Source organism: Barbus barbus (assembly GCF_936440315.1).
Source record: "Barbus barbus genome assembly, chromosome: 21".
Lineage (NCBI taxonomy): Eukaryota > Metazoa > Chordata > Actinopteri > Cypriniformes > Cyprinidae > Barbus > Barbus barbus.
Window position 1 is genome coordinate 27163436 of NC_136749.1, and position 26565 is coordinate 27190000.

Consider the following 26565-nt stretch of genomic DNA (forward strand, 5'->3'; position numbering starts at 1 on the left):
AGCCCTGCATACTAATGTTGTGCTAATAATTTCCACAATTCCTTGCGCAAATGTTTTGATGATTCACTTTCAAGTTTTCTCGGTGTTAATAAATGTGAGGTTGAAGCCGCTGCTAAATGTATGAACCTAATCTGGGCAAAACTACTAATTACCACAAAACAAATGCAGTCTTAATTAATCAACGTTTATAAACTGTATTTAATTTCAACTAAACTATTTTTAGCTAATGAATTTAAATTAACTAATTGTTCACAGTGATGTACAACCACATACTCAGAAATTTATGTTAGCACAATCTGTAAAATCATGTTATTAGCTAATTAATCTGTTTTGTCAATATTAATCATTTTATCAGCTACTTTTATGTTACAAATCATCTTGGTTTCCACAAAATAAACAAATAAGTAAATACAAACAATAAAATAAAAATAATAATTTTCAGAATTAATAATAAGAAATGTTTCATTAGCACAAAATGAGCATATTAGAATGATTTCTGAAGAATCGTGTGACACTGAAGACTGGAGTAATGATGCTGAAAATTCAGCACAAAACATTTTAAATTGCAATTTAAATTAATAATAAAAATGTAAATAATTTAATTAATTTAAATTGATAATAAATTACAATATTTGATTTAAATTGCAATTTAATTTTATTTAATAATATTACTATTTTTAATGTATAAATTAAGGCTGGGTGAGCATATGATACTTTCAACAACATTACACCTAAAATCTTACAGACTACACACTTTTGAAAAGTAGATCCTTTATATTGTACTTGTACATTTATCAGCAAATAACCAGCTAAATTAGTAAATGTATTTAATATTTCATTAATTCATTCACTCCTCAGTCATTCCAATTTAATAAGGAATTTTCCCCCTACCATGTTATAAATATGTAATTTGAGACGCAACCGATAAATCTGTGATCTTAAGACATTGTGTAGTCAGTCCTCATACAAGCACAGCTTTGAATATTTCAAGAAATAATCCAGCAAATGTAGAAAAGCAAATTACTTTTTATTTGTAAATGGCATTTACAAATGGATATGTACATAACCTTTTATTTTCCAAATTTCTCACAAAAATATAACTCTTTTGAAAAAAGTTTAAATATCTGTACATTTGATATGAATGCATTTACAAGGGTGATGGACCCATCTGAAGGAGCCAGTGTCTAAAAGCAATCCTAAATCTTTGACAGTGTTCGATATTTCATGTCATTAATAAGAATAGTGAGAGCCAAACACAGCACGGCGATGCCGCTCAACGCTTACCCTCTGAAGGAACAAAAACGTCTGTATAAATATACAAATTGTCGATGAAAAGACATTATGGGCAGCGGCACAAAGAACTCAAACATAGCACTGATGCTATATCTGATTATATTTGGCAGGTATGTGCAAAAGTGACTTTTTGTAGAACAATTAAACTAGCTGTAGTTGATAAATAAATAAACAAACAGAAAATTGAACCCATTTTCCCCACAACACCAGTGAAATATTATACAAGGCACTATTATGAGTTATGAAGCAGGAAATCTGCTAATAGCCAGTCGGATGTGATCCTAAAGTGAGCAAATCGGAAACATTTGTGGATATTCGATACTAATCTGAAAATATGAAGTATAACCCAATGAGTGAATTTGTGTAAAAAGTTATTTTTCCTAAAGGTGAAGTGTGTAATTTCTGTCACATTTACAGGCCATTCATACAGGACACATTCTTGCGTTACCTATTTTTGTTTGTATTTCTAATACCATGCCAGCTTCTTTGGCTATTATTTTCATGGCCAAAACCATGAAAAAATGCAGTGCAGAATTTACTTAAAACTATTTTAATTTAGAAATTGCTAGTACATTTGAGAAAAAGAATTATAAAGAAACCACAAGCAACACACTGAATTAAACATACAATTTTAGTAGAAAGTTCTTGTAAAATGTACTACAGTAATCTATTTACAACTAAAAAAAAAAATTTTTACAGTGCATTTGAGTTAATAAAATTTGAAACAAACTACATAATATATTTAAGACCCATTTCAAAAACTATATTTGGATTTCTGCATTATTTTTAATTTCTGATCTCTGCAAATGCTAAATGAATGCCTTTGGCTGTTACTTTGCTTCTTACCAAGATGCACTGAAGAAATCCGTTTTGAAACAATGGACCAATCAGATGATATTTACAGGACATCTGAACAAGTGGAGTGTTTATTAACACTTGCGAATGGCTGATAAAGCACTTATAAACATGTTTTATGTTTAGTTACATGGTTTTAAACGCTAAAATGTGTTTCTGTCTGAACAGCCCCTCACACCTCCACTGGATTCAGAAGTTGACATGTCGGGATGCTCGATCGAAAAGAGTATTGTGAAAAGCACCACAGAGCCACAGTGTTACACTCTTCAGGAACCTATGAATGGCTTACTAACAGTTACAGAGAAAGCATTTCAACAATGAAAAAATTACAAACTTCACCTTTAAAGGAATAGTTCAGCTAAAAATTAAAAACTGCTGAAAATTGACTTGCCCTCAGGCTATCCAAGTTTGTTTCTTCATGGAAACAGCTTTAGAGAAATGTAACATTCCATTGATCACCAATGGATCCTCTGCAGTGAATGGGTGCCGTCAGAATTAGAGTCCAAACAGCTGATAAAAACATCACAATAATCCACAAGAACTCCAATCCATCAATTAATGTCTTGTGAAGTGAAAAGTTGTGTGTTTGTAAGAAACAAATCCATCATTAAGGCATTTTAAGTTAAAACGTCACTTCTGGCCAACATATTTAGATATGTTTTGGGCTGTTTTCACTTGTAAACAGTGCTTGATATGTGCAGATTTCTCTCCTGATTCAGATGAGACTGAAGAAAAAGCAATTTTAAAGATAGAGGACTCGTATATTAGTCGGAAGCGATTTAAAACATTTTGATGGATTTGTTTCTAATAAACATGTAGCTTTTTGCTTCACAAGATGTTTATTGATGGACTGGAGTGGTGTGGATTATTGTGATTGTTTTTATCAGCTGTTTGGACTCTCATTCTGACGGCACCCATTCACTGCAGAGGATCTATTGGTGAGCAAGCGATGTAATGCTAAATTTCTTCAAATCTGTTCTGATGAACAAACAAACTCGAATGACCTAAGAGTGAGTACATTTTCAGCAGTTTTCATTTTTGGGTGTACTATTCCTTTAAAACAGCCAAGCGTGAAAACCATTTGTAATAGCAATCATTCCTCATAAAAAAAAAAACTTGAGAGTTTTTACACTTGAATGGTGAGCATCATCCAATAGGAACGCTCGTGTTCCTTAAGTGACTTGGATCTGTAGGAGGTTAGTAGGTTTAAGCGCACTGCGATGACGAGACGATGTGCACAGTCTGAAGGGGCGTTCACACATACACTTTCATTTTTATCACACGCTGAGATGCGCTGTCAATCAAAACAAGCTCGTTTGACAAAGAATCAGTTTTCTTGCCGGTACAAATGAGCATTCTGCAGAGGAAAGAGTCTGAATATAAATCGCAGCAGCACTTAAGCATCATATCATGAAGCAAATGAACGATTATCGATGCATGAATGGACTTTAAACGCTCATGATTTCTGACAAGGTTCTCCATGCATCATGTTTTTTTTTTGAGCAGAGAAATCATACAGAACATTAACTTCACCATTTTGTCAACAGTATCTGACAAGAGACTGATCACATTATCACATCAAATGTCTTCACTCCTACTGGTAGTCACAGTATCATGTTGACTTGCATAAAGTTTCTCAACTTTTCAACGCAGCAAATCTCTGTATGTGTGAACGCCCTTGGAATGGTTTAAAATAATTTGCTCCATATGAAACTCACATCGAAAAAGGACATAACTTTTTGTTTTTGTTTTCTTTTAAATACAAAATCAACACTCTCAGAGTGAGATGTAGATAATATATAATTCTCCACTCGAAGGGTGAAGAATATGACGTTTTCCTGCAAATCCGCGCACAGCTTTGAGCTGCCGTGTGAGTACCGCACCCCAAACTGTGCTTGAAAGTTGCTTCGAAGATACTAAAACAAGTAATACACCAACACAAAAGTGACAGTTCTGACTGCATCAAACCCTCAAACCATTGTGCAAACCGTATTGAGATTGGGATCAAAGCGGACCACCTTCCCCTCGATGGATTTGGAATTGGTGTTGTACATGGGATTCTCGAATGTAGCCTGACCGTTGTTGTTTTCATGCACAGAGCAGCCGCTGTACTCCGCTTTATCAGACTTCCTGCGATCAAATGAGAAGGAAAAGACCATCAGGAATCAAATTTTCCAATCTTTTTTCATCAGTAATTTCATTGTTGAAATCGCACCCACCTCTGTTTATAGAGAAAAAACCCAAAGCCTGCAAAAATCAGGGCAAAGAAAGGCACAAGAATCGCAACGGCCACAGAGCTGCTGTTGGTTCTGGGTGGAACCTTGGGGCTCCTGGTGGGCTCTATTATGTTCAGACCTGAAATGATGCATGATGGGAATATAATCATTTTTAACAGAGCTACATCAAGCTAGGCTGAATCATACGGCTGAAAAAACAGCTCATGTCCAGTGTCAAAATAACAATTAAAAAAAAAAAGTGCAAAGAGATCTGATTAATCTAAAGATGCATGCAAGTGTGATTAATTTGTTACTGCATAAATGAGTTATGCAAGATATTATGAAAGAGTTAGGAAAGATTATATTTAAATGATATTGTGATTATGAGTGGATGATAACTGTTGCTAGGTATCTTTAATAAGATTATGCAATTCTTATTCAAAATATAATATAACGTGGTGCCATAGTGGTGCTGTAAACTGCATATATTATATATATATATATATATATATACTAACATTTTATATGTATTATTCATATAATACTGAGACATAGAACTATATTTTATATATTTAAGGTTTAGATTTTTAGATTTATAAATGTAATTTTTGTCTGTTTATATATATATATATGTGTGTGTGTGTGTGTGTGTGTGTGTGTGTGTGTATATATATATATATATATATATATATATATATATATATATATATATATATATTCATTCAGATTTTTATAATTAACATAATTTAAATAAATAAATAAATATAATTTGACATTGCTTAAATGTAGCATACCTTGTCTCTGTAGTCCAAACGGGCCGTAGTCTCTGCCTTGTATAAAGCCTTGAAACAAGTATGTGTTCCCTTCATGGTCAGCAGAGACCTCAAGGAGAACAACAGCACAGAGATGAACATCGTGTTCTCTCAAATTCTGAATAGACCGAATGTTCTGTGCAATATTACAGGGTATTGCTCTCTGAATACCTGTTTTCTTTTACTGCAAAGTTTAAAAAGAGCCAGAGATGTACTTTGTGAGCAGGGCACTATTGCACCTGAGAACAAATCTATGTTCTTTAACTACTTGGAGAAATAAATTTTCCAGCTTAAATATACAGCCAATAAAAAAATGGTACACATTTTGACTGATTTCTTTAGTAACTATAACAAAATTAGCAGTTAGAGCAAGACCAAGAACCATTAACTTGCACTATTTGAACAAAACATGCAGCTTGTAGTAAGTTAGAAACTCGTTCACTTACAAAGCCGTCCATGATCAATGTCTCCTCAGTGATCTTGCTGTAGGTGCTTTTCACCAGAGCTCTCATGTGATACAGCTGCAGCGTCAGACGAGCGTCTCGACTCTTGTAAACACCTGCGTTCAGACCACAAAACATTAAACACGTCTTGTGTTGCACTCACTTGCAAGCAGTGGCCACTTCATTGAGTACACCTGCTCATTAATGCAAATGTATTGGGATTAATATTTACAATAGCAGAAAATTCACCTGATACGTGGTCACAGGTGTGCAAATATTGGCTACTTTAAAACAGCTTTGAATCTGGCTCATCCAATTACAAATCTGCTTTATAGAATTAGTTTCAAAGTTTTGTCTTTTGCTTTCAGCTCAAGTGTTTCATACCATGAAGCTGTCTTTGCATTAATGTCAGATTTATCTGTTTGTTATGAATAATCTGATACTTGTGTCCAAGTTCCACAAAAAAACACAAAAAAAAACACACACACAAACAGAGAGAGAGAGAAACTTTTCCAAGGTCTTTTTTTTTTTTTTTTTTTAAGAAATAAATACTTTTATTCAGCAAAGATGCATAAAATTGATCAAAAGTGACAGTAAGGACATTTCTAATGTCACAAAAGATTTCTATTTCAAATATATTCTTTCCTTTTGAATTTTCTATTCATCAAAGAATCATAAAAAAGCATATAAGTTAACAAAAATCAGCATTAAGACTAATATTTAATGTTTCTTGAGCAGCAAATCAGCATATTAGAATGATTTCTGAAGGATCATGTGACACTGAAGACTAGAGTAATGGTGCTGAAAATTCAGCTTTGATCACAGGAATAAATTACATTTCAATACATATTCAAATACAAAATAGCTATTTTAAATTGCAAAAAAAATACTGCAGAATTTTTCTGTTTTTATTGCATTTTGTGATCAAATAAATGCAGCCTTGATGAGCATAAGAGTTCAAAAACATCAAAAAGTCTCTCTAATCCCACACCTTTGAACAGTTGTATGATGATGGAGAACTTTGAAAAGTTTTGGTCTTTAAGAAAAGCAAGCACTAAAGGCACAATCTAGTACAAAGAGTAAGTGACATTATTCCCACAACTGGTGACACAAGCTGTTCTGTCTAACAGGTGAGATTACAGAGCAGCAGGTTTGTGCACTGATAGAAGTGTTTATGACATGAGCTGTACTGTGCAGCGCTGCATTATGACTTCTTACCTGACAACAGCAGTTCTGAGTGCCTGTTAGTTAAAGTCACATTGACTTTCCCCGTAGTCGCATTAAAGCAAGTGATTGTCAAAGTCATCGGCTGTTTCACTCCTTTATACTCAAACGAACCTTTCCACACGTACGTGGGCGCAAACACGTCGTCAGGAACTGCAATGAGAAGATTTAACGTGTCAGAAGAGGTTAAGAAGCCATTTACACTGTGCGTTCGGCGCATTTAACACCTCAAGATCTTTTCCAAGGATCTGACTGTGAATGACCTCAGAGCAGAAACGATAGCGGGCTCATTCTCAACTTTAACACTGACATCAACAACATTAATGAAGCAATATGACTCTAAAACTGCGATCCAAGTTGTAAAATTGCCTTTTTATATCATTCAAGTTGCTATATTTCTTGACAACTGTACTGTTACGTAATGAACTATATTATATAAGAACCATTCAGATTATTAATCTTAAAATAACAAAATATATGTAGATTTAAGAAAAGAGAAAGATGGAAAAAGAGAAAAATGGAATTAAGTGATTTATAACATTTTAATTTTTAAACATCGCTCAGTTATTATATAAATATTTTTCGTGAAAAATATTGTGATGCTATTACCATGATATAAAATCACTCAATAAAAATGAAAAATATTTATTTATCCACTCTGTTATTAAATATATAAATTATTTTTGTTGAATTTAGAGTAAAATTGTGATACCATAACCATGATATAAAATCACTCATACTGTGAACTGATAAACATTTATTTATTCATATATAAATCACCACAATAGCATCCACTGTTTACAGTTACTGCATGAATATAGAAGTAAATTCTATACAATAACTTGAAATGTGGCTCATGAACTTGAAATAAATTAAAAGTATTGCAAGCGGTTTTCTATCTGTCACTTTGCCAGACATCCACCTTTGTCAGTCAAAATAATGTGAGTAAACCCAAACACACAAAATGACTGACAGGCAGAGAATGCTTCTGATTGGCTAGTTTACAGTACAAGTCACTCCCCTGATATCTGACACTATATACAGGTTATTCGCAAACAAACTGCTTTCCTTTAAAGGGATAGTTCACCCAGAAATGAACATTTTGTCATCATTTACTCACAATCCACTTGTTCCAAACCTGCATGAAAGAAGTTATTTTGAAGAATGCTGGTAACCAAAGAGTTGACGGTAGCCATTGACTTCCATAGTATTTTGTTTTCATACTATTGAAGTCAATGGCTACCGTCAACTGTTTGGTTACCAGCATTCTTCAAAATATCTTCTTTTGTGTTCAACAGCTGAAAGAAACGTAAACGGGTTTAAGTGATTTAAATTATGTTTAAAATGATGACATCATTTTTGTGTGAACTGTCCCTTTAAGACATACCTTTAAACACAATAAAGGAAATAAACAAGTGCAAGCAGTGATTATTATTCGTTTTAGATCATACATGTAATATTTTGCACAGCACAGTGAGACTCACCGTTGACTTTGGGACTCAATGTTCCTTGAACAGGCGTTATGACTTTTTCAGTTGTTTTTGAGCCAGCTGAAAGAAAAATGCATATCACAGCAACAGAGAGTCACTGCATTTGACTTGGTTTTAAGAAAATGCATTTCACACATGACTTCCCACATCAAGCAAAGGAAACACCATCAGTCGGCTTCTGCCTCGACAAGACAAAAGAAATGGCAGAAAAGTTGCAGGTCACAAAGTTGAGGTGTAAAACACATCCGAGTTCTGGATTGATGGGGTGTTGGACTGCGTACCTCTACAAACAGGCACCTTCCCAGTCCAGGATCCATCCGACCGGCACGCACGGTGCTCCGAGCCCCCGGTGAGAAGAAAACCAGGCTGGCAGGAATAGAGCAGCGTGTAGCCAAAGGAGGGCAGGTCCATGCCCAGCACGTTGGCATGCGGCGGGGTCTTTGGTTGCTTACAGGAGTGGGCTGCATTAGAAGATATGTCAAGCAGTAAGCTCTAAGGCTCTGATTGATGGAGACATCTCATAACAAAACATCCATTTAATTTTTATACCAAAAAGGAAAAAAAACAAAACAAACAAAAAAACACCATAAGTACTAAAATAATGTTTTTTTTTCTGTAATTATTTTCATTTTTAAATAATTTAATATTTTATTTAAATTGACTATTAAATCTATTATTATAAACAATAATATAATACAATTAATATATAATATAACATAACAAGAAATGCAATAATGATATAATTAGAAAAACAAAAGTTTTTTTATTTTATTTTTTTACACTGATGAGAATTTTGGGAGAAATTAGATGATTTACAGAATAAAGTTTTAATTCTCTGGATCATTACCCCCCAGTTATACATATAAATCAGTTTTTGTGAAATTTTCTGTAAAATATAATATAATATAATATAATTATAAGAATAATTATATACATATCCATATTTAGTGCAATAACATAATATAATATAGAATAATATAATACAATATGTATTGCAATATTTAGAATGATAATAAATAATAAGAATTATTACATCCATATATATCCATATTTAGTGCAATATAATATGTGACCCTGGACCACAAAAGCAGTCATCAGTAGCACGGGTAGCAATAGTCAACAATACATTGTATGGGTCAAAATTATAAATTTTTCTTTTATGCCAAAAATCATTAGGATATTAAGTAAAGATCATGTTCCATGAAGATATTTTGTAAATTTACTACCGTAAATATATCAAAACTTAATTTTTGATTAGTAATATGCATTACTAAGAACGTAATTTGGACAACTTTAAAGGCCATTTTCTTCAATATTTTTATTTTTTTATTGTGCACCCTCAGGTTCTAGATATTCAAATAGTTGTCATAACAAATCATACATCAATGGAAAGTTTATTTATTCAGCTTTCAAATGATGTATCTCAAGAAATTGACCCTTAGGTTTTGTGGTCTAGGGTCACATATAATATAATTAATTATAAGAATCATTACATCCATATATAATATAATATAATATAATATATGCATTACAAGAATTAGAATAATCGGATGAGGGAAAGGGGGAAAATTCATGAGAATATGCAATATGCAAAGGGGTCATACAAATAGGTTAAAATTAATTAAGTAGAATAAACATTTCTAATTTCTAAAATTTCTTTTGATATTTGTGAAAAATATGACAGAAATGTTTTGTGAGATTTACCCAGTAACACACTTACTAGAGCCTCTCATAATAAATGCAACAGAGCTTGTCCATTCACCTGATGTACTGGATGTCTGGTAAAGCAATATTTTTCATTTTCACATGGAATGACATGAATATAGAAAAACAAAACTCCTGGAGGGTGAAATCAAAGTTGTATTGTGACATGCAAAATGGATGACTTGCCAAGAAAACAAGAAAACAAAATAACAGACATCTGGAAAAGATGAAGTACAATGCGCACACACTCACAAATCCAACCAAAAGATGTGCAAGTAGGCGTCTGTTGTGGAGGTAAGCGAGAGGGACTCACGGATGCATTCTGGTTGAGTGCCACTCCAGGTCAAATCTTGCTGGCACGTCCGTGTGGTGGAGCCCAGTAACAAGTGGCCCGTCTGACAGTGGAACTTCACTGTGCTGCCCACCTGAGGCACAGAGATAAGCCTGTCAGAGTGCCCCCCCCCACACACACACACCTCGACATCTCTCCTCTCACACTCAAAAACACTGTCGGTGAAAATACAATAGATATCAAGACTGTGCAAGACTCAGGATTTAAGAATCATCTCCTGTTCAACTGATACAGTATAAGCATAATGACAATATGGGGAGTTTGAACTGAACTACATTAAAGGTACTGACCATAAAAAAAGGAGGAAGTAGGCTAATAATTCTAGATATAATGGCTACAGAATTATTGCCAATTTTTATTAAAATCAGCTAAAACGAAAAGTCACCACCATTCAAAAGTTTGGAGTCAATAAGATTTAATTAAAGACTCTTATCCTTACCAAAGCTGCATTTATTTGATCAAAAATACAATAAAAACAGTAACATTGTGAAATATTATTACCATTTAAAATAACCGTTTTAAAGTGAAAATATTTTAAAATGTAATTTATTCCAGTGATGTAAAGCTGCATTTTCAGAATCATTACTTATTACTAATCATTACATAATTATTTGATAAATATACATTTCATAAAAACAGAATTTATCTGAACAAAAAAAATAATTTGTGTCTTTACTGACTTAACTGCCAATTTTGATTCATTTAAATTGAATTAAAATGATTAATTTCCAAAAAAAAGTACTGACCCCAATTTTTTTTATGATATTGTGTTTGATATAGAATATAATACAACATAATATAATTTAATGATACCCTTGACTATATTTATAAAAATTAATGAATGAATAAATAAATGGAGAACTATACAATTTTTTTTTTAATTGAAATAAATTACTTTACACTGCCTATAAATCAATTAATATTCATTTCAGTAAGTGCATTATTAAAAAAAGCCCATTCTGCATCCTGTTTAGTAGCTCGATTTAAATTAAATAATTAAATAACAAATCAAGACATTCTCTCATTTCAGTTCTGAATATTCCACACTCTCCTTGTATTCACTATACCTGTATATCCTTCAGTCTTATGTCTTTCAGTTTTTTATGCGTTGTAAGGAAAACATGCCTTCATGTGAAGGAAGTCCTCTATAAACAGCAGAGATAACTTTGAGCATTATAGCAGTACATGCAAATGTTGAGGAGGGGAAGCGGAGCCTGTGAGTCCTGCTGAGATGAAAGGCTCACAACACTGGAACATTAGATTTCATTACACCACATACTTCTAAAGGAATCGGTGACAACAGCAGCCCGACTGACACAAACAAGACGCGGCGAGCCCTGTGTTCACAGAGAGCCAGCCGTGAGGACCGGCTTTTATTTTGCCCTTCAAAGAGCTCATTCCTCAAGGCGTGAGTGATCCAAAGCAAACTCAACAGACAAATGCTTTTCATATTAGACCCGTCAGCTATAGATGCTGGTGGTAGCGACCGTCTTTTTGATTATTGCCATTGGCAGTGCATGATTGACGGCTCATTTTGGCAATGCATAACACATATTTGTTGTTGTCATTCATACTTAGTATCAATATTGTGTACAATTACCATCCAATTGATTTCAGCATTTGTTTTTTATTTTATTTGTTAAAATTAAGATCAGAAACCTACTCTAAGCAAACATACAATAAATATGATAGATATAAATATGGTGATATGTTGCTAAACAGTACATTCAAAATCAGTTTTTACCTCCATGGGACTTAGTTAAATACTACTACTACTACTATTAGGCCTACTACTAATTTTATTTATTTATTTACTTGCATCAGAAATTATGGTAATATTATGTTTTGTGGTCGTAATAAAACAAAACAAAACAAAAATAAATATTATTGCCATTGGAAATTTGTAATGTTAAGTTCACAATGTTTTGTTGCTGTAATAAAATAAAAATAAATTTTTTTACCAACACTTGTGTTAGCAACAAATACTTGGAGTTGTAAAAATAAAATAAAATAAGCAACACTTGTGCCAGCATAAATATTTTTTAAGCAACAGTCATGCTAATAAAATAAAACACTGATAATGTTGTGTGGTTGAACAATGAAATAAAATAAAAAAATACAATAAAATTAAATAAAAAAGATATATATAAAAAATAAAAAATATAGGCCTATATCTTTTTAAGCAACAGTCATGCTAATGCAAAGTATGTTTCAGAATTAAACTGACTGTATCATACAATGTCAGTCAATGCTGACTGCTGAAAAACCCAATTCATTTGACCACTTTTACCGCCAATCTGACATTATAGCGGGTAAAGTCGGCAATGGATGTCATATTAAAGAGCCCAATTCATTTTTCATTTCTCTTGCCCCTCTGAGGAAGAAACAGCGGAGTCTGAAGAGCCATTAAAGCGCCGGCAGAGGCAGAGTGTTTGAAGAGTAAACTCTCTCCAGACAATAAGAGCTGATGGTGGGAGACAGTCACACTTCCTGAAACTGCCACGGGCGCTTCAAACAGCATTTGACTGAATCAACTTGACAATAAATCAATTGCGCTTATAAAGACAGGGCAGTCTGGAAAGACGGCAATACCTCGCCAGAGACCCGCGCTGACACCCTCAAATAAAGGGTCTCTCTGATGTGGCATTAACGCCTTTGGATCATTCTGTCACTGAGTGAGCGGATCTCCTATTGTCTCAGCAATGATTGAAAATATGATTTTCAATTCTTAATAAGCACATCAAAAGTCACATTGTGCCAATTGAAAAGACCGTTTTTGCACTTGAAGATAAAAGCGGCCTACAACTGACAGAAATGGGCCTTTTGAACTTATTCTCATCATAATGGCTTTGATATGAGAGTCCTAGATAGTCCGAGAGCATCGCTCGCAGCTCAACTCCTTCTTACCTTAAAGCCCAGACTACTGTTCAGTGAGCCGTACTCCGGAGTACCGGGATTTTCGCACGTCGTCCGAGTCGGTTCTGCGGTAAAAGCAGAATGACACGGTCATTACCAGCTCCGCCATTGTTATATTTATAATTGGATTAGGAAAAGCAGATGTAATCATTGATGTAATGGCAGTGACCCGTAGCAGCGGGTCATAATGTCCACATTTTCATCATAGATTAAAGCTGGAGTGGATATTATGGTCATTACAGGTTTAGCGGCATTGGCTGATGAGGTTGAAATGTTCTTTTGAGAACAGAAGCTGGTGTACCTATGCAGCGCGGCTGCGTCCCGCTCCACGTGCCGTCTGCTTGACAGGTGCGTGTCGAGGAGCCCACCAGCACATAGGGGGCGCTGCAGCTGTAGGTGACCTCGGCTTTGAAGATGAAGCTCTGACCCTCGCGTCTGACGTGCGGGGGTAAGCCGGGGTCACCGCAGAACTTGGCTGTGAAGATGGATGAAATTTTCCATTAGTAGCCCAGTTTATTTATACATCGACTTTCCTGAGTGAAATATGCTGATTTTATTCACTGGAATCTCAATGCAAACAATCTAGTTGTCTCTACCAGGGTTATTATTGTTAATTTAAAAAAACAACAACAATTTTTCTTGTTCAAAACAAATCAAAACAAAACAAAACAAAAAATTACGCATATAAATGACAAAAAAAAAATCTAAATTCAACTGAAAATACAAAAATAAAAGCTAATTTGAAATAAAAACTAGCTAGTGGGTGAAAAGTTGGTGATGATTTTAGGGGCCCACGACTGTGGGGGCCCCCGATTTCGACCAACTGGCCGAGGCCAGCCTAAAAAGATGCTCAGGACAGTTAATGGGTGTTACGAGTAGGGATGTGCGGGTCTAGTCGACTAAACGGTACAGCTCCTACTAGTCGACACTGAAAACAATAGTCGATTACACAAGAAAAAAAAAAAATTATAATTCAAATTACCATCATTTTAACGTTACATTTAAAACATTTTAAATAACAAGTTAAAATAAAACTTTTGAAAAAGAATACATATCAAAATATTTAAATATATAAATATTTTTAAAAGCGTATCTGGGCAGAAACTAAATTTTTACTCAGACCTCTCATGCGTTTTCTTCATGTCAGTTGCGGCGAGCTCAAAATGACCACGCGAAAGACCTGCAAGGTGTGGGATTTTTTTTAATTAGAAGGAGATGGAAAAGTTGTGTAAACTGTGTAATGTCAAATTGGCTTACAATAACTCTACTGGAGCGATGCGTAATCTTATTCAATACAGGCACGCATGCGTTAGCTTGGAGGCTAGCCTAAGCCAGCAATGTCTATCTTTCATACGTCGCTGCGGTCCGTGATCCCATCTGCGCGATCTATTCGGTGGTTCACTTCGGTGGTTCTGCGGGATTTCCAGGCTCTTTTCAAAACTGTCTGTTTGCTTGTAATTAGCTCTCTGCGTGCCTGTGACTTCAGTTCCTGCCGAGCACGGTTTTTTTTTCAAGTGCAGAATAGTCTAGTCCCGTCTTTCGCCAGACCACGTTAACGTGTTAAATTTACTGAACAAATGCGCATGGTCTGAGTAAGTAAAACTAGCATTCTTTTGTTTTTAGACAATATAGCCAACATGAAGTACATTTTTAAAAGCCATTTTAATGCTATTCCTTGATAAACGGTCCTTTTTTTAACTTTTGTTTTAATATGTTGGCTAACTTTATATGAAAATGAAGAATTCTGTCAGTCTATTTTCCATTTCTGCATTGCTCCAGCCAATCTGAATAAATAAGCTATGCACTGGTTTATGTTGAGTGTATGCTCTTTATTTTTTTTCTGTTTAACGACCGCCTAAAATTAAATGATAATAACGCGAGGCAAGCATATGGCATAATCGTGACCTATAGCTAATCATCTGCATGTGTTTTTAAGCCTTGCCAATTTAAACATTCAAAAGAGTAAAGCATTCAAGCACAAGAAGCGAAAGAACTCAGCCGAGTACTTGCGCAGCGTGTTCATGCGTACCACAGAGAGCCGTGTCTCATAGACCAAACACAAAGACTATGCAATGATATTTTACATTTGATTATTCGATTTCTGTACCTGGACACCTACAAACTTGAAAAAAACTTAAACATTGTTTAATTTGTATCTTTGTTCTATTTATTTATCTGTGCTATTTACACAATTTCATACAGGGCCCATGGGTCCAACCTGCACCGGGGCCCCACAAACCCCAGCTATGACCCTGTAAATAATACTAAAATGACACTGGTCTACACATTAAACTAGGATAAATTAGTAAATCTAACCTTCAAGAAGGGAGACAGGATCAACACTGATTTAATTTTAACTTTAACGAGTTAAAATGAATTTTTTATGTTTAATGCATAAGCATTTGTTTCTGATTATTTCTTCTCAGAAAATGTTTTGCTTCTGAAACCTACATGGCTGATCCCATCACAGCCACTGTCAAGGAAAATCCAGTCTGATAGCCTTGTTTCCTGAATGATTTATCTGCGCATAACCCAACCTGACCGTCAAAACAAACTCCTGAGGTGGAGCTGGACCGAGCAGGAGAAATATACTGCTTAAAAATACATGGCGGTGCAAATTCAACACCGAGTCAATTATTAACCAGGCAGGTCTTAAAGTTCTGGAGGAAATCTCTGCGTATTATTTGAAAAACGGGTTTTATTTTTACATTTTGAAAAGCATTTTCCAGTGCATTTTCTTGTACATACACACCATACATCCACATACACTTCCACTATTCAGCTGCAATACTCTATAAATCGAAGGTAAACAGCTAGGCAGTAATGCTTTCGCTATACAAGAAGAACGAAAAACAGCTTTCAGAGCGCATAAGACTGACAGACCCATATGTCATGGTTTCAGCGGGGCAAAGGCGGTTGACACATAAATTGCAGTAAAGCTCTGCAGGCTTCATGGTATTTAAAGATCAGAAGTTGAGAGACGAATTTTGCGGCCCCACGAGTACAGAGGTTGGTTCACCTGAATGTAAATCAGAGCAATTATCCCTCTTTAAAAACGAAGAGGAAGGCCAAAGGGGGCATGGCGGCTGACACGCTCTGTGATGTATAATTCACAGGGTGGGATGAGAAAGTGTGACCACACGGACTCTGTCCACCGCAGAGACTAGCTTAGCACTTCCTCCAATGCAGCAGATCGCATTGCACAGCATCTGTATGGCATTTTATGCACGTCAACTTCGATGGCCATCAGCCGCCGGTGCGGTTAAACGGCTCTAAAGCAGTTTTAAATGGCAGAGCAGTCGGTCTGTGGCTGTGGGGATCAGGTTTTCTTGCCAGTGCTTTGATACATAAAGCCTTTGCAGTCTGCTATGATAAAACGAGATCACCCAGTCGCATTGTACGCAAGGTACCTGAAGGTGAACGGGCAAGATATCTGGCCTTCACAAGCGTTATCCACATCCAAACGTGTGATTTTGATGATTAATACTCACTTATTTCCACATGCAGTGAGTATTTGGACACTAGTTGCACTTAAAAACATAAGAATGTCATTGCATTATTGCTTTTGTTGTAATAAAATAAAATAAAAAGAGCAAAACAAACTGCAATATAAACAAATAAATAAAACAACGTTAGTTCTGAAATAATTTATTTCAAAACCACAATGTATAGATCAAAGTGTTGCACAAAAGAAGATAAATAATAAACAAACGAACAAAAACAAATAAAAACAAAACACTTGTCAAGACTGAGAATGCTTTGTGCTTGTATAAAATAAAGCAAAATGAAGTCAAATAAATAAAAAAATAACAAGTCAAATAAATAAATACATAAATGAATGAATACAGTTGTGCCTGTATTGAGATTGCTTTGTTTGTTACAAAATAAAATATTATTTTATTCAAATAAAATAGTAAAACTAAATAAACAATTTATGTATACTTTTATTATGTACTGAGAATGATTCGTGTTTGTAATAAAATAAATACAAATTTAAAAAATAATTTAAAAATCAAATAAATAAATGAATTAATTAATAAATTAATGATTGTTATAAAATAAAATATATAAAATAAAATGAAATAAAATAGTAAAACAAAATAAAAATTTATATGAAATAATAAACAAAAAGAAAAGAAAAGAAAAGAAAAAACAAATTAGCAACATTTAAGTCAGTAATAAGAATGGTTGTGTTTGTAATTAAGAAAAAATATAAAACAAAATAAAATGAAACAAAGTAAAATGATAAAAAATAAAATAAATAATAATAATAAAATAAAATACACCATATTTGTGACTCTTGATATCAGCATTGGTTACTGAAAAACGCAATTCAGTTGGCCACTACTACTGCTGATCTAATATTACTGGGGAAAAAATTGGCAATGGATGTCATATATAATAAAATAATAAAGCAAATAAGATTTATTGTAAAGAAAGATCGAACAAACACACATGCATACTGATTTAATGCATTTTGTCATTTGACCGTGTGTACTCTTTGCATATAAAGCAGTGGCAGACTGGCCATCTGGAGCACCGGGAGTCACAATGTAGGATACATAAAATAGTTTTCAGCAGATATGAGATAAGAGTTACTATATCTCTCTATATAGGCTTTCTTCCGTGATTTCACGTGTCTAAGAAAATGTTTAATAATATATAAAAAAATCATTCTCAATCTTACTCTAGAACGGAAATCTGAAGACTTTTGTTTTCGAATGCTGTGCATAGGAAAGTAATTAATAAGCAAATTATATTTTTATTATATAAATTCACATGCATTAGCCTATTTTATACACACAGTGGTGGTTAAAATTTGAAAGGCTTTTTATTTATTTGGATTTATTTGATCAAAAATACAGTAAAACAATAATATTATGAAATATTACACTTAAAATTGTGGTTTTCTATTTAGGATGATGTTTTAAAATGTAATTTATTTCTTACTCCAGTCTTCAGTGTCCCTTCAGAAATCATTCTAATGCTGTTTAATTTGCTGCATAATTATTATCAGTTATTATTTGTGATCAATTATTAATAATGGTTTTAGAACAGCATTTATTTGAATTATAACTACTTCGTAATGTGTAAATGAAGAGTTAATTTGCAAAAACAGATAACTCCAATTAATCTCAATCAAACTGCAGTTGGGTTATTTTGCCTAGGTTAAAAATAACTATACAAAACAGTTAACTAACACAATAAAAATATAATAAAAAAAAATAATAAAAAAAAACAGTTATCGGTTTTTGCAAATAAACTCTTCAAATGTCTTTACTGTCACTTAAATCAATTTAATCAAAGTCCCTTTTTGTATTCTATAATCTTTGATTTAATGCAACATTGTTGAAGAATAATATTAATTTATATTTTTTAATCTTACCCAAAACTGAATGGTATCACATTTTCCACAAAAAAATATGAAGCAGCACAACAGTTTTCAACATTCATAATAATCAGACATGTTTCTTGAGCAGCAAATCTGTATATTAGAATGATTTCTGAAGGATCATGTGACACCGAAGACAGGAGTAATGATGCTGAAAATTCAGCTTTGATCACAGGAATAAATTATATTTTACTATATATTTGCATAGAAGAGAGCCATTTTAAATTGTGACATTACACTGCCCTCCAAAAGTTTGGAAACGCCCTAGAAAAGTGGGGTTTTGGACAATATTGGCATCAATCCTTTTTAATTTGTGACAATTTTGCACTGATAAGGGACAACACAAACTAAGAAAACATTTTATTACATGAAAATTTAAGTTTTTTTCTATGTATAAACTGTTTGATTCATCAAAATATCCGGCATTAGCAGTTATTACAGCTCTGCATAATCTGGGCATCCGAGCTGTCAGTTTATTCAAACATTGACTTTGAATTGGTCATCAATTGTTGAAGCTGCAGTATTAAGGTGTGCTGACCCAAGTTTAAACCAGTAACCAGGCATCACAGCTGGCAAAGGGGCATGTCTGACTTTGACATGCATATATTGCCATTATTATGTTTTATTGCTGGGCTTCAATGAAAATTTACTTTAATGTATTTGCACCAAAAAATGAAAAATACTGTATATGACCAATAGAAAGGCATCATAAAAACAGTCTGCATTCTGCACTATCTGGACCGGGTTTGGTGGGCCGCTCTGCGCCAAAACGTCCAGGGCCACTTTTTGGCCCCAGTCCGCCCCTGATATAAAGTGTGACAGGCCAATGATAGATAACGATGCAAATATGCACAACACAAACACTTACTAGCAATATATATTCCACATGCAACGACAAGTCTCGCAGGCCAATGTGGCACCGCGACAATGGAATCAGTGATGTTTTTACAGTGCACGCCGACCAGTCTCATCTGACTGCTGGATTTTTTCTTTCACAGAGAAAATAATTTCAACAGCTCTAGGCTAGAGCAAGTTATGCATAATAATCAGAACTGGAGGACCCAGTCAGGCCCCGTGTCAGAAACAAGTTCCTTGATGAATAATACAATGCTTTGGAGAAGCAACAAACAGCACACAACAAAAAGCAAATCTGAATTTCACACTGCAGCTCTGTGTAGATGGGCAAACGTATTGACAGTGTGCTAACCGCTTTAACCTGATTAAATATAGTCATTGAATCTTCGGATGGGCAGATTCCATGCTTTAATATACAGCACTTTCCATGAATACAGTACTCTTCAGTGTTACAAGATTTATTGTTATGCATTAGAAGCAGAAATTCAACATTTTTGGGTTGCTGTTAGATACTGTATGTAAGATAAATTATAAACTACAAAAATTAACCAAGCATGAGTATTTTGGGAAAACGTTTTACTTAAAGTTTACCAAAAAACCTGTGTTTGCATATTATGTAATTATGTCATTTAAAAGATTGGAATCATTAAGATTTTGCTGCAAAGATACATTTATTTGAGCAAAAATACAGCAAAAACAGTACTATTATAAAATATTATTACAATTTCAAATAACTGTTTTCTATTTTAATATATTTTAAAATGAAATTTATTTCTGCAATGCAATGCTGATTTTTCAGCATCGTTACTACAGTCTTCAGTGTCACATGATCCTTCAGAAATCTTTGAAGGATGAAAAAAAAATAAAAGAAAGAAAGAAATAAATGTTATCAAATTCATTTAAGAAAAAAAATCTAACAAATATTATTTTTCTATTTAATTTAAGGAATAAAAAAACAACAACAATAATAATTTAATTATTTTATTTAATATTTATAAATATGAAAATAAATGTTTATTTAATGCAGAAAAAAATATATCAATGAAGGTTTTAGATGTCAAAAAAAATTAGAAGCCTTTAAAATAAAATCTAATATTGTCCACCTCAACAGCCAACGTTTTCTGCAGCTCATTTCACTTGTCATTTATTGAAAATGAAGAAAAAAAAAAAAAAGTTCTAGTTCTTATTTTATACCATATTCATGGAAATTGCCACATGGTGTTGAGCTGGATCTATGAGACGAGGCTTTAATTTCTGAGCTGCCATTTGTCTATGATCTGTGTTCTTCGAAGCGCGCATTAGCACGGCTCTAATCTTGAAGCGCTGGCAGAGTCGTAAAAGAATGAATTACGATTTATGCCTTATCAGCACTAAAATGTGACAATCTGGAATTTCTGGCACCTTATCTACAGCCTGTGCACAGGGCACGTTTAAACACCTTCTTAAAGTTTGCTGTTGAACGGCAAACGCAGATACTAATGTGATACGACTGTGGGAAGTCGTGGCCTAATGGTTAGAGTCGGACTTGTAATCCAAAGGTTGCGAGTTCGAGTCTCAGGTCTGGCAGGGATTGTAGGTGGGGGGAGTGAATGTCCAGCGCTCTCTCCACCCTCAATACCATGATTGAGGTGCCCTTGGGCAAGGCACCGAACCCCCAACTGCTCCCTGGGCACCGCAGCATAAATGGCTGCCCACTGCTCCGTGTGTGTGTGTGTGTGTGTGTGTGCGTGTGCGCGCACTTTGGATGGTATTTCACTTTCACTACGGCATTATAAGGGAATGTAACATGTAGAGTTAAACGGGACCCAGCTGAAAAAATCTTACCGTTTGACAAAGAATTAATTCAAGCGAAAAAAATAAATAAATACTGTTTTCCAAAGTACATTTGGAAAGTTTGTGGCTGTTAATGAGGAAGAAATTAATGAGTTGTTTACTTAAAAATAGCATGTTTGCTAGAATTCAACAAAAACTTTATGAAACTGGGATTAACAAGAAGCTTGTGCTGCATGTCATTCATTGTTTCTCTCTATTGTGAATGTAATGAAAACATTAATGTATGGATATCTGCCATCTGTATGGAGAGAAATGCCATGAAGTCGTCAGAAAATTAAATGCTAATTACGCTCTCTCCCTGTTTAGGAGTAGATTGCTTTTCTTTATGGATCATAGAGGATTGTTGGTTATGGATGATGAAAAGCAAGCCTGTTTGCATTTATGAACGACAGGATTGTGCAAAAAGCTCTCACAAATAAAAGCTGATAAGCATGCTGGTATCAGAGTTATTCAGCGTGTACCTTTGTGTTGCTAAAAATGCTTCTTTTCATCTCATTTCATACTTGCAAAACAGTTGAACAAAAGTCAAAATATTTCAGATTCTTGACTCTTGCCAATTCCTGCTGCAAAAGAGTTTTATACATATATAGTTTTATATTGTTTTTGACATATGTATATATGCTATATATGTACGCACACACACACACACAAATATAGCTATTAAAAGTAATGCTTTACAATATTGCGTTACTCCATACAAAAGTAACCAATTGCCTTTGTTACATTTCATGGAAAGTAATGGACAGTTGTGAACACTGGATAGCTTTCTTCAGGTAAATGCTAAGTGACATATTGTTCATAATCTGTTTTATTTGACATCTTTTTTCAGTTGAAATTCTGATTGAGCGATTACATAAAACATGATACATTTCAGTAAGTTGTACCGTATCTGCCAACATACCTTCTGATATTAATTCATATTTATTTTGTGCTATATCTTGTATTAAAGTGAAAGAGGCTGCATTGCCGCTTGAATTGAAGTGGCTACAGTGATCTGTCACGCCACATTTAAGAGCATCAAAATGGCATTTAGTGTTTGAATTTTGCAATAAACCTGACATTACTTGAGAGCTGAGACTTTGTTTCCTATCAGAAGCAACAAAGCACAACGTTTTTTGCGATTATTGGATAGGACATGAGCTACAAATAATGTTATGTGAAGGAGAACCATGGACCTGGCAACCCTAAACTATGGTGATTTATAGGGTGAAATAGAACCTGCATTAAGGATTTTTTTTGTAAAAAAATGCACTTTTATAATGTTATATAATATTTTTATAATGTTAACTTTGACAGCCCCTTTACACTCTTTTTAAATGACAGGATACAATGTGTGTGTGTGTGTGTGTAAATATCCACCAGGAATAGTAACACACGTTTGGCATTCATAGTACTATTTAATTTGACAGAATGCACTTGTTTTACTCTATATGAAATGGGACAGTGCATTTTCACTTTATCAGCATTTCTTATGCATCATAATTTCTGGATATATATTTATGTGACAGCTCTCTGTTCTCATTTGTAATATCAAGATCTCGCTGCTTCATGAAAAAATCCTGTAAGCGAAAAGTTTTTGCATCAGTATGCATAAAATGACCCTATCACCTGACAGATATCACTGCAATAGGTGTCTGGAGAAATCCCACCGTGTCTCCGTGACAGACCCAGACTCTGTAAACAGCTAAAAAATTGGCAAGAGAGTGACTCATGCTTTTTAAGCAGTCAAAACACTAGCCAATCAGAATCACTCTCTGCACATTCTGGTTGGCTGACATCAGGTTGGCTAAAATGACTTTGGAGGGCATAGATTTGGAAAAAGGGAGTATGACTCAAGTTAACAAACCTGCTGAAATCAACAATAACACCTTTAAATGAATATAAGACCAAACTGAAAACTAAAACTAAGGAAAGGACTATTAAAAAATGGTGCCCAAAAAAGCAACATAGCAGTAGTTAATAGTTCAAATCTTCTGAAGTCATACAATAGCTTGACATATATTTGGTATTATTAGCAGAAACTGATTCAAATACAGAATAAACACAAGTCTCTCTGTTAATATATTGCACTATACTGTGTTAAAATTCAAAGTTTACCATGCATGATCTTGGAAATATGCTTCATGTTTTTGCATGTATTTTATCTCATGATTGAACAACATCTATTTCAATTTGACTTGAATTACAGTTTTCATAGGAGTTAAGCGTTATATGTATATGTTGTTGAATTATCAATTTAACGTTTAAATCATTAACCGCTTCAACATGCATACTGCTAATGAAATCACTGTTAAACACTTGCAGTTTGCCTAATGTACGAAAAAAAAAACTATTATTACATATATAAATATTAGGTAATGCTTTATTTTAAGGTGCTCTTGTTAGGACGTAAGAATGCACAACAAGGCTTCATATATAAAAAGCTTTATTATTAAAATCAAATGATACTAATAGTAATCTAGTGATGCAGTGGCTTTGCTTTTTATGATGTCATAATGAGCAAATCAGTTCTATAGATCTATGGTTCAGATGAACTTTGACAGGTTTGATATCATTGGCGCCACACACTAATGATCACAATGATTACTCTAGGCAACAAATGAGATTTGAGCAATATGGCAAAGAGGAAGTTTATCAGTAATTTTTTTTTTTAATTTTCAGTCTCTTTTCAGGCTTAAATTTCAGTCTCTTTCTCACGTAAACTGTATATAAGACTTCAGAAGACTTGAAATTAAATGTCCAAGTTGTATGGACCACTTCAAAGGCTGCTTTTATTGTTTTTTGTTCTCTTTGTTGCCTAACAGAATAAATCAAAAACATTTCACTTTCACTGTATGGACAAGAGCAGCTTGGACAAGAGAAAGAAAGGTTCAGAACATCACTCACGCAGACACAGAGGAACTTCTCCACTCCAGGAGCCGTTGCCGACACACGTGAGATCGGCGGGGAAGGACAGTTCGTATCCCATCAGGCAGCGGTAGCTCACGCTGGTGCCCCACTCGAACACAGAGCCCTCCACCTCACCGTTAGACACGCCGGGCGGAGGAGCGCAGGTCACCGCTGAAGAGACAAACACACGGAGAGAGATCCAAGTTCATGATTCAATAAAGGAATTATGCAAATTAGGTAATGCCACAAATGTGGTCGCAAAATTGAGGTTGTTTGGTCAATCTGGTCTAGATTTGAGACTTTTTTTAAAAGATGTCTCTTATGCTCATCACGTCTGCATTTACTTGATCAAAGAGGCGATAAAAACAGCAATGCTGCAAAATATTACTATAATTTTAAATAACTGTTTTCTATGTGAATATATTTTGAAATATAATTTATTCCTATGATGCAAAGCTGAATTTTAAGCATCATTACTCCAGTCTGTCACATGATCTTTCAGAAATAATTCTAGTATGCTGCTCAAGAATATGTAATATGTAATTTCTTATTATTATCAGTGTTGAAATGAGTTGTGTAGCTTTATATTTTTGTGGAGAGCAAAACATAAACAGTCTACCTTTATTCTACAGTTAGCTCTTGTCTCAATGTGTGCTAGTGTGGTTTTATGTGTTGTTCACTTGTTTATAAAGCAAAACAAAAAATACAGGCAATGATATTCACAAGCATGCCCTCACTTAAGACGGTTTTGAACCAAAATATACAACCACTACAGATGAAACACGCATTCCCACTGAGCACAAGAGAGTAATAAATGAACTTGATCTTAATAAATGTAAATCTAATAAATACTGCACAAAAACAACATCATATTTCATATGCAGGTCACTCAAGCACACATTCATCATGGTGTCTATTTGGACTCAGTTGTTTCATTTGTTCCTACTGAGCAGGAATTTGATTCATTCATATTCACTTCATTAAACCGGCAACTTTAATTCCCTCATGTAATAAATGAACATGATGTTTGGATTTTAAAACATTTGAAAGTCTGTCAAACACTTGAGAGTTCAAATGAATGTTAATTTGGAATTGTCCCATAGTGATAGTATTTTGTTGCTAGCTGTCCCACATCACTCACACACACACACACACACACACACACACACACACACACACACACACACACACACACACACACACACATGTTGGGTTTCCATGTTTTATGGGGACATCCCATAGGCGTAATGGTTTTTATACTGTACAATCTGTATGTGCTATTGCCCTACACCAACCCTACACCTAAACTTAGCCCTCACAGGAAACATGCTGCATTTTTAGATTTTCAAAAAACTTTATGCTGTATGATTTATAAGCTTGTTTCCTCATGGGGACCAAAAAATGTCCCCACAAGATTAAGATTTACTGGTATTACTATCCTTGTGGGGACATTTGGTCCCCAGGACGTGATGAATACCAGGTGCACACACACACACACACACACACACACACACACAAACACACACACAAATGATCCGACTACAATTACTGCCATCAGGATCACTAGAAAACAAAACTTTAATTTACCACCTGTTTCCACACTAACAATGCCAACCAAATAGTGATAAATACTGCAAACTATATTAAATTCACCATTCACTTTTCACATGCAGACACATCGATCACAGAAAGAAAAACCCAACCAAACGTCCTCATGTAGTGTCAGTGCAGCCGACATTGAAGTCCTGATCTGTATTTTGAGGCTGTACTGCCCTCTGGCCAAGCTTTAATATTTTGTAGACTTGTCTTGAAAGCAACTCGCTGAAGAAAGGAAGGGTTTTTTTCTGTCGTTTTTCAACCGTGAAGGACTATGTTCCACTTCAACATCATATAATAAAGCACAAACACTGTATTCAATACGTCACTGATGATCACTCCAGCAGCTTCAAGTGCTATTTATGAATGGTGAATAAAACACAGGGTTTTTACAGCACTTTCGCTTGTTTTCAAGGTGTTAAGAGGTGTGGAAGAAGCTGGTTAAACACAACATTAGCAGGAAATCGCCTCAGGGCTGAGAGTCATCTTTTGCAACCTGCTTTCACCTCAGCAACTGTTGCATCATCTCTATTTGAACTTTCAGAGGAGATTTTGGTGTCGTTTTGTGTATGGATCAAATGTTAAATGAATGTTAAATCCATGCGAATGTTTATTAACAAATAACACGCAAAGACTTCCTGCATTGGCGAAATCAACAGAAGTCAGCAAACGTCTGCAGGGCCAATCAAAAGATG

The 26565-nt window shown here is 34.4% G+C and overlaps 1 protein-coding gene across 1 annotated transcript in view; it reads right to left on the reverse strand.

Moving 5' to 3' along the window:
• Nucleotides 1-4118: 4118 nt before the first annotated feature.
• Nucleotides 4119-26565, reverse strand: part of LOC306887841 (CUB and sushi domain-containing protein 3-like) — a gene marked incomplete at both ends in the record, with an annotated part of 269530 nt that continues 247083 nt past the window's right edge. Inside the window, 11 exons of the mRNA XM_079445841.1 lie at nt 4119-4278; nt 4368-4503; nt 5159-5246; nt 5623-5735; nt 6838-6996; nt 8328-8393; nt 8615-8794; nt 10351-10462; nt 13297-13370; nt 13607-13780; nt 24272-24445. Coding sequence (XP_079301967.1) covers nt 4119-4278; nt 4368-4503; nt 5159-5246; nt 5623-5735; nt 6838-6996; nt 8328-8393; nt 8615-8794; nt 10351-10462; nt 13297-13370; nt 13607-13780; nt 24272-24445 — 1436 coding nt within the window. The remainder of the gene's footprint in view (nt 4279-4367; nt 4504-5158; nt 5247-5622; nt 5736-6837; nt 6997-8327; nt 8394-8614; nt 8795-10350; nt 10463-13296; nt 13371-13606; nt 13781-24271; nt 24446-26565) is intronic.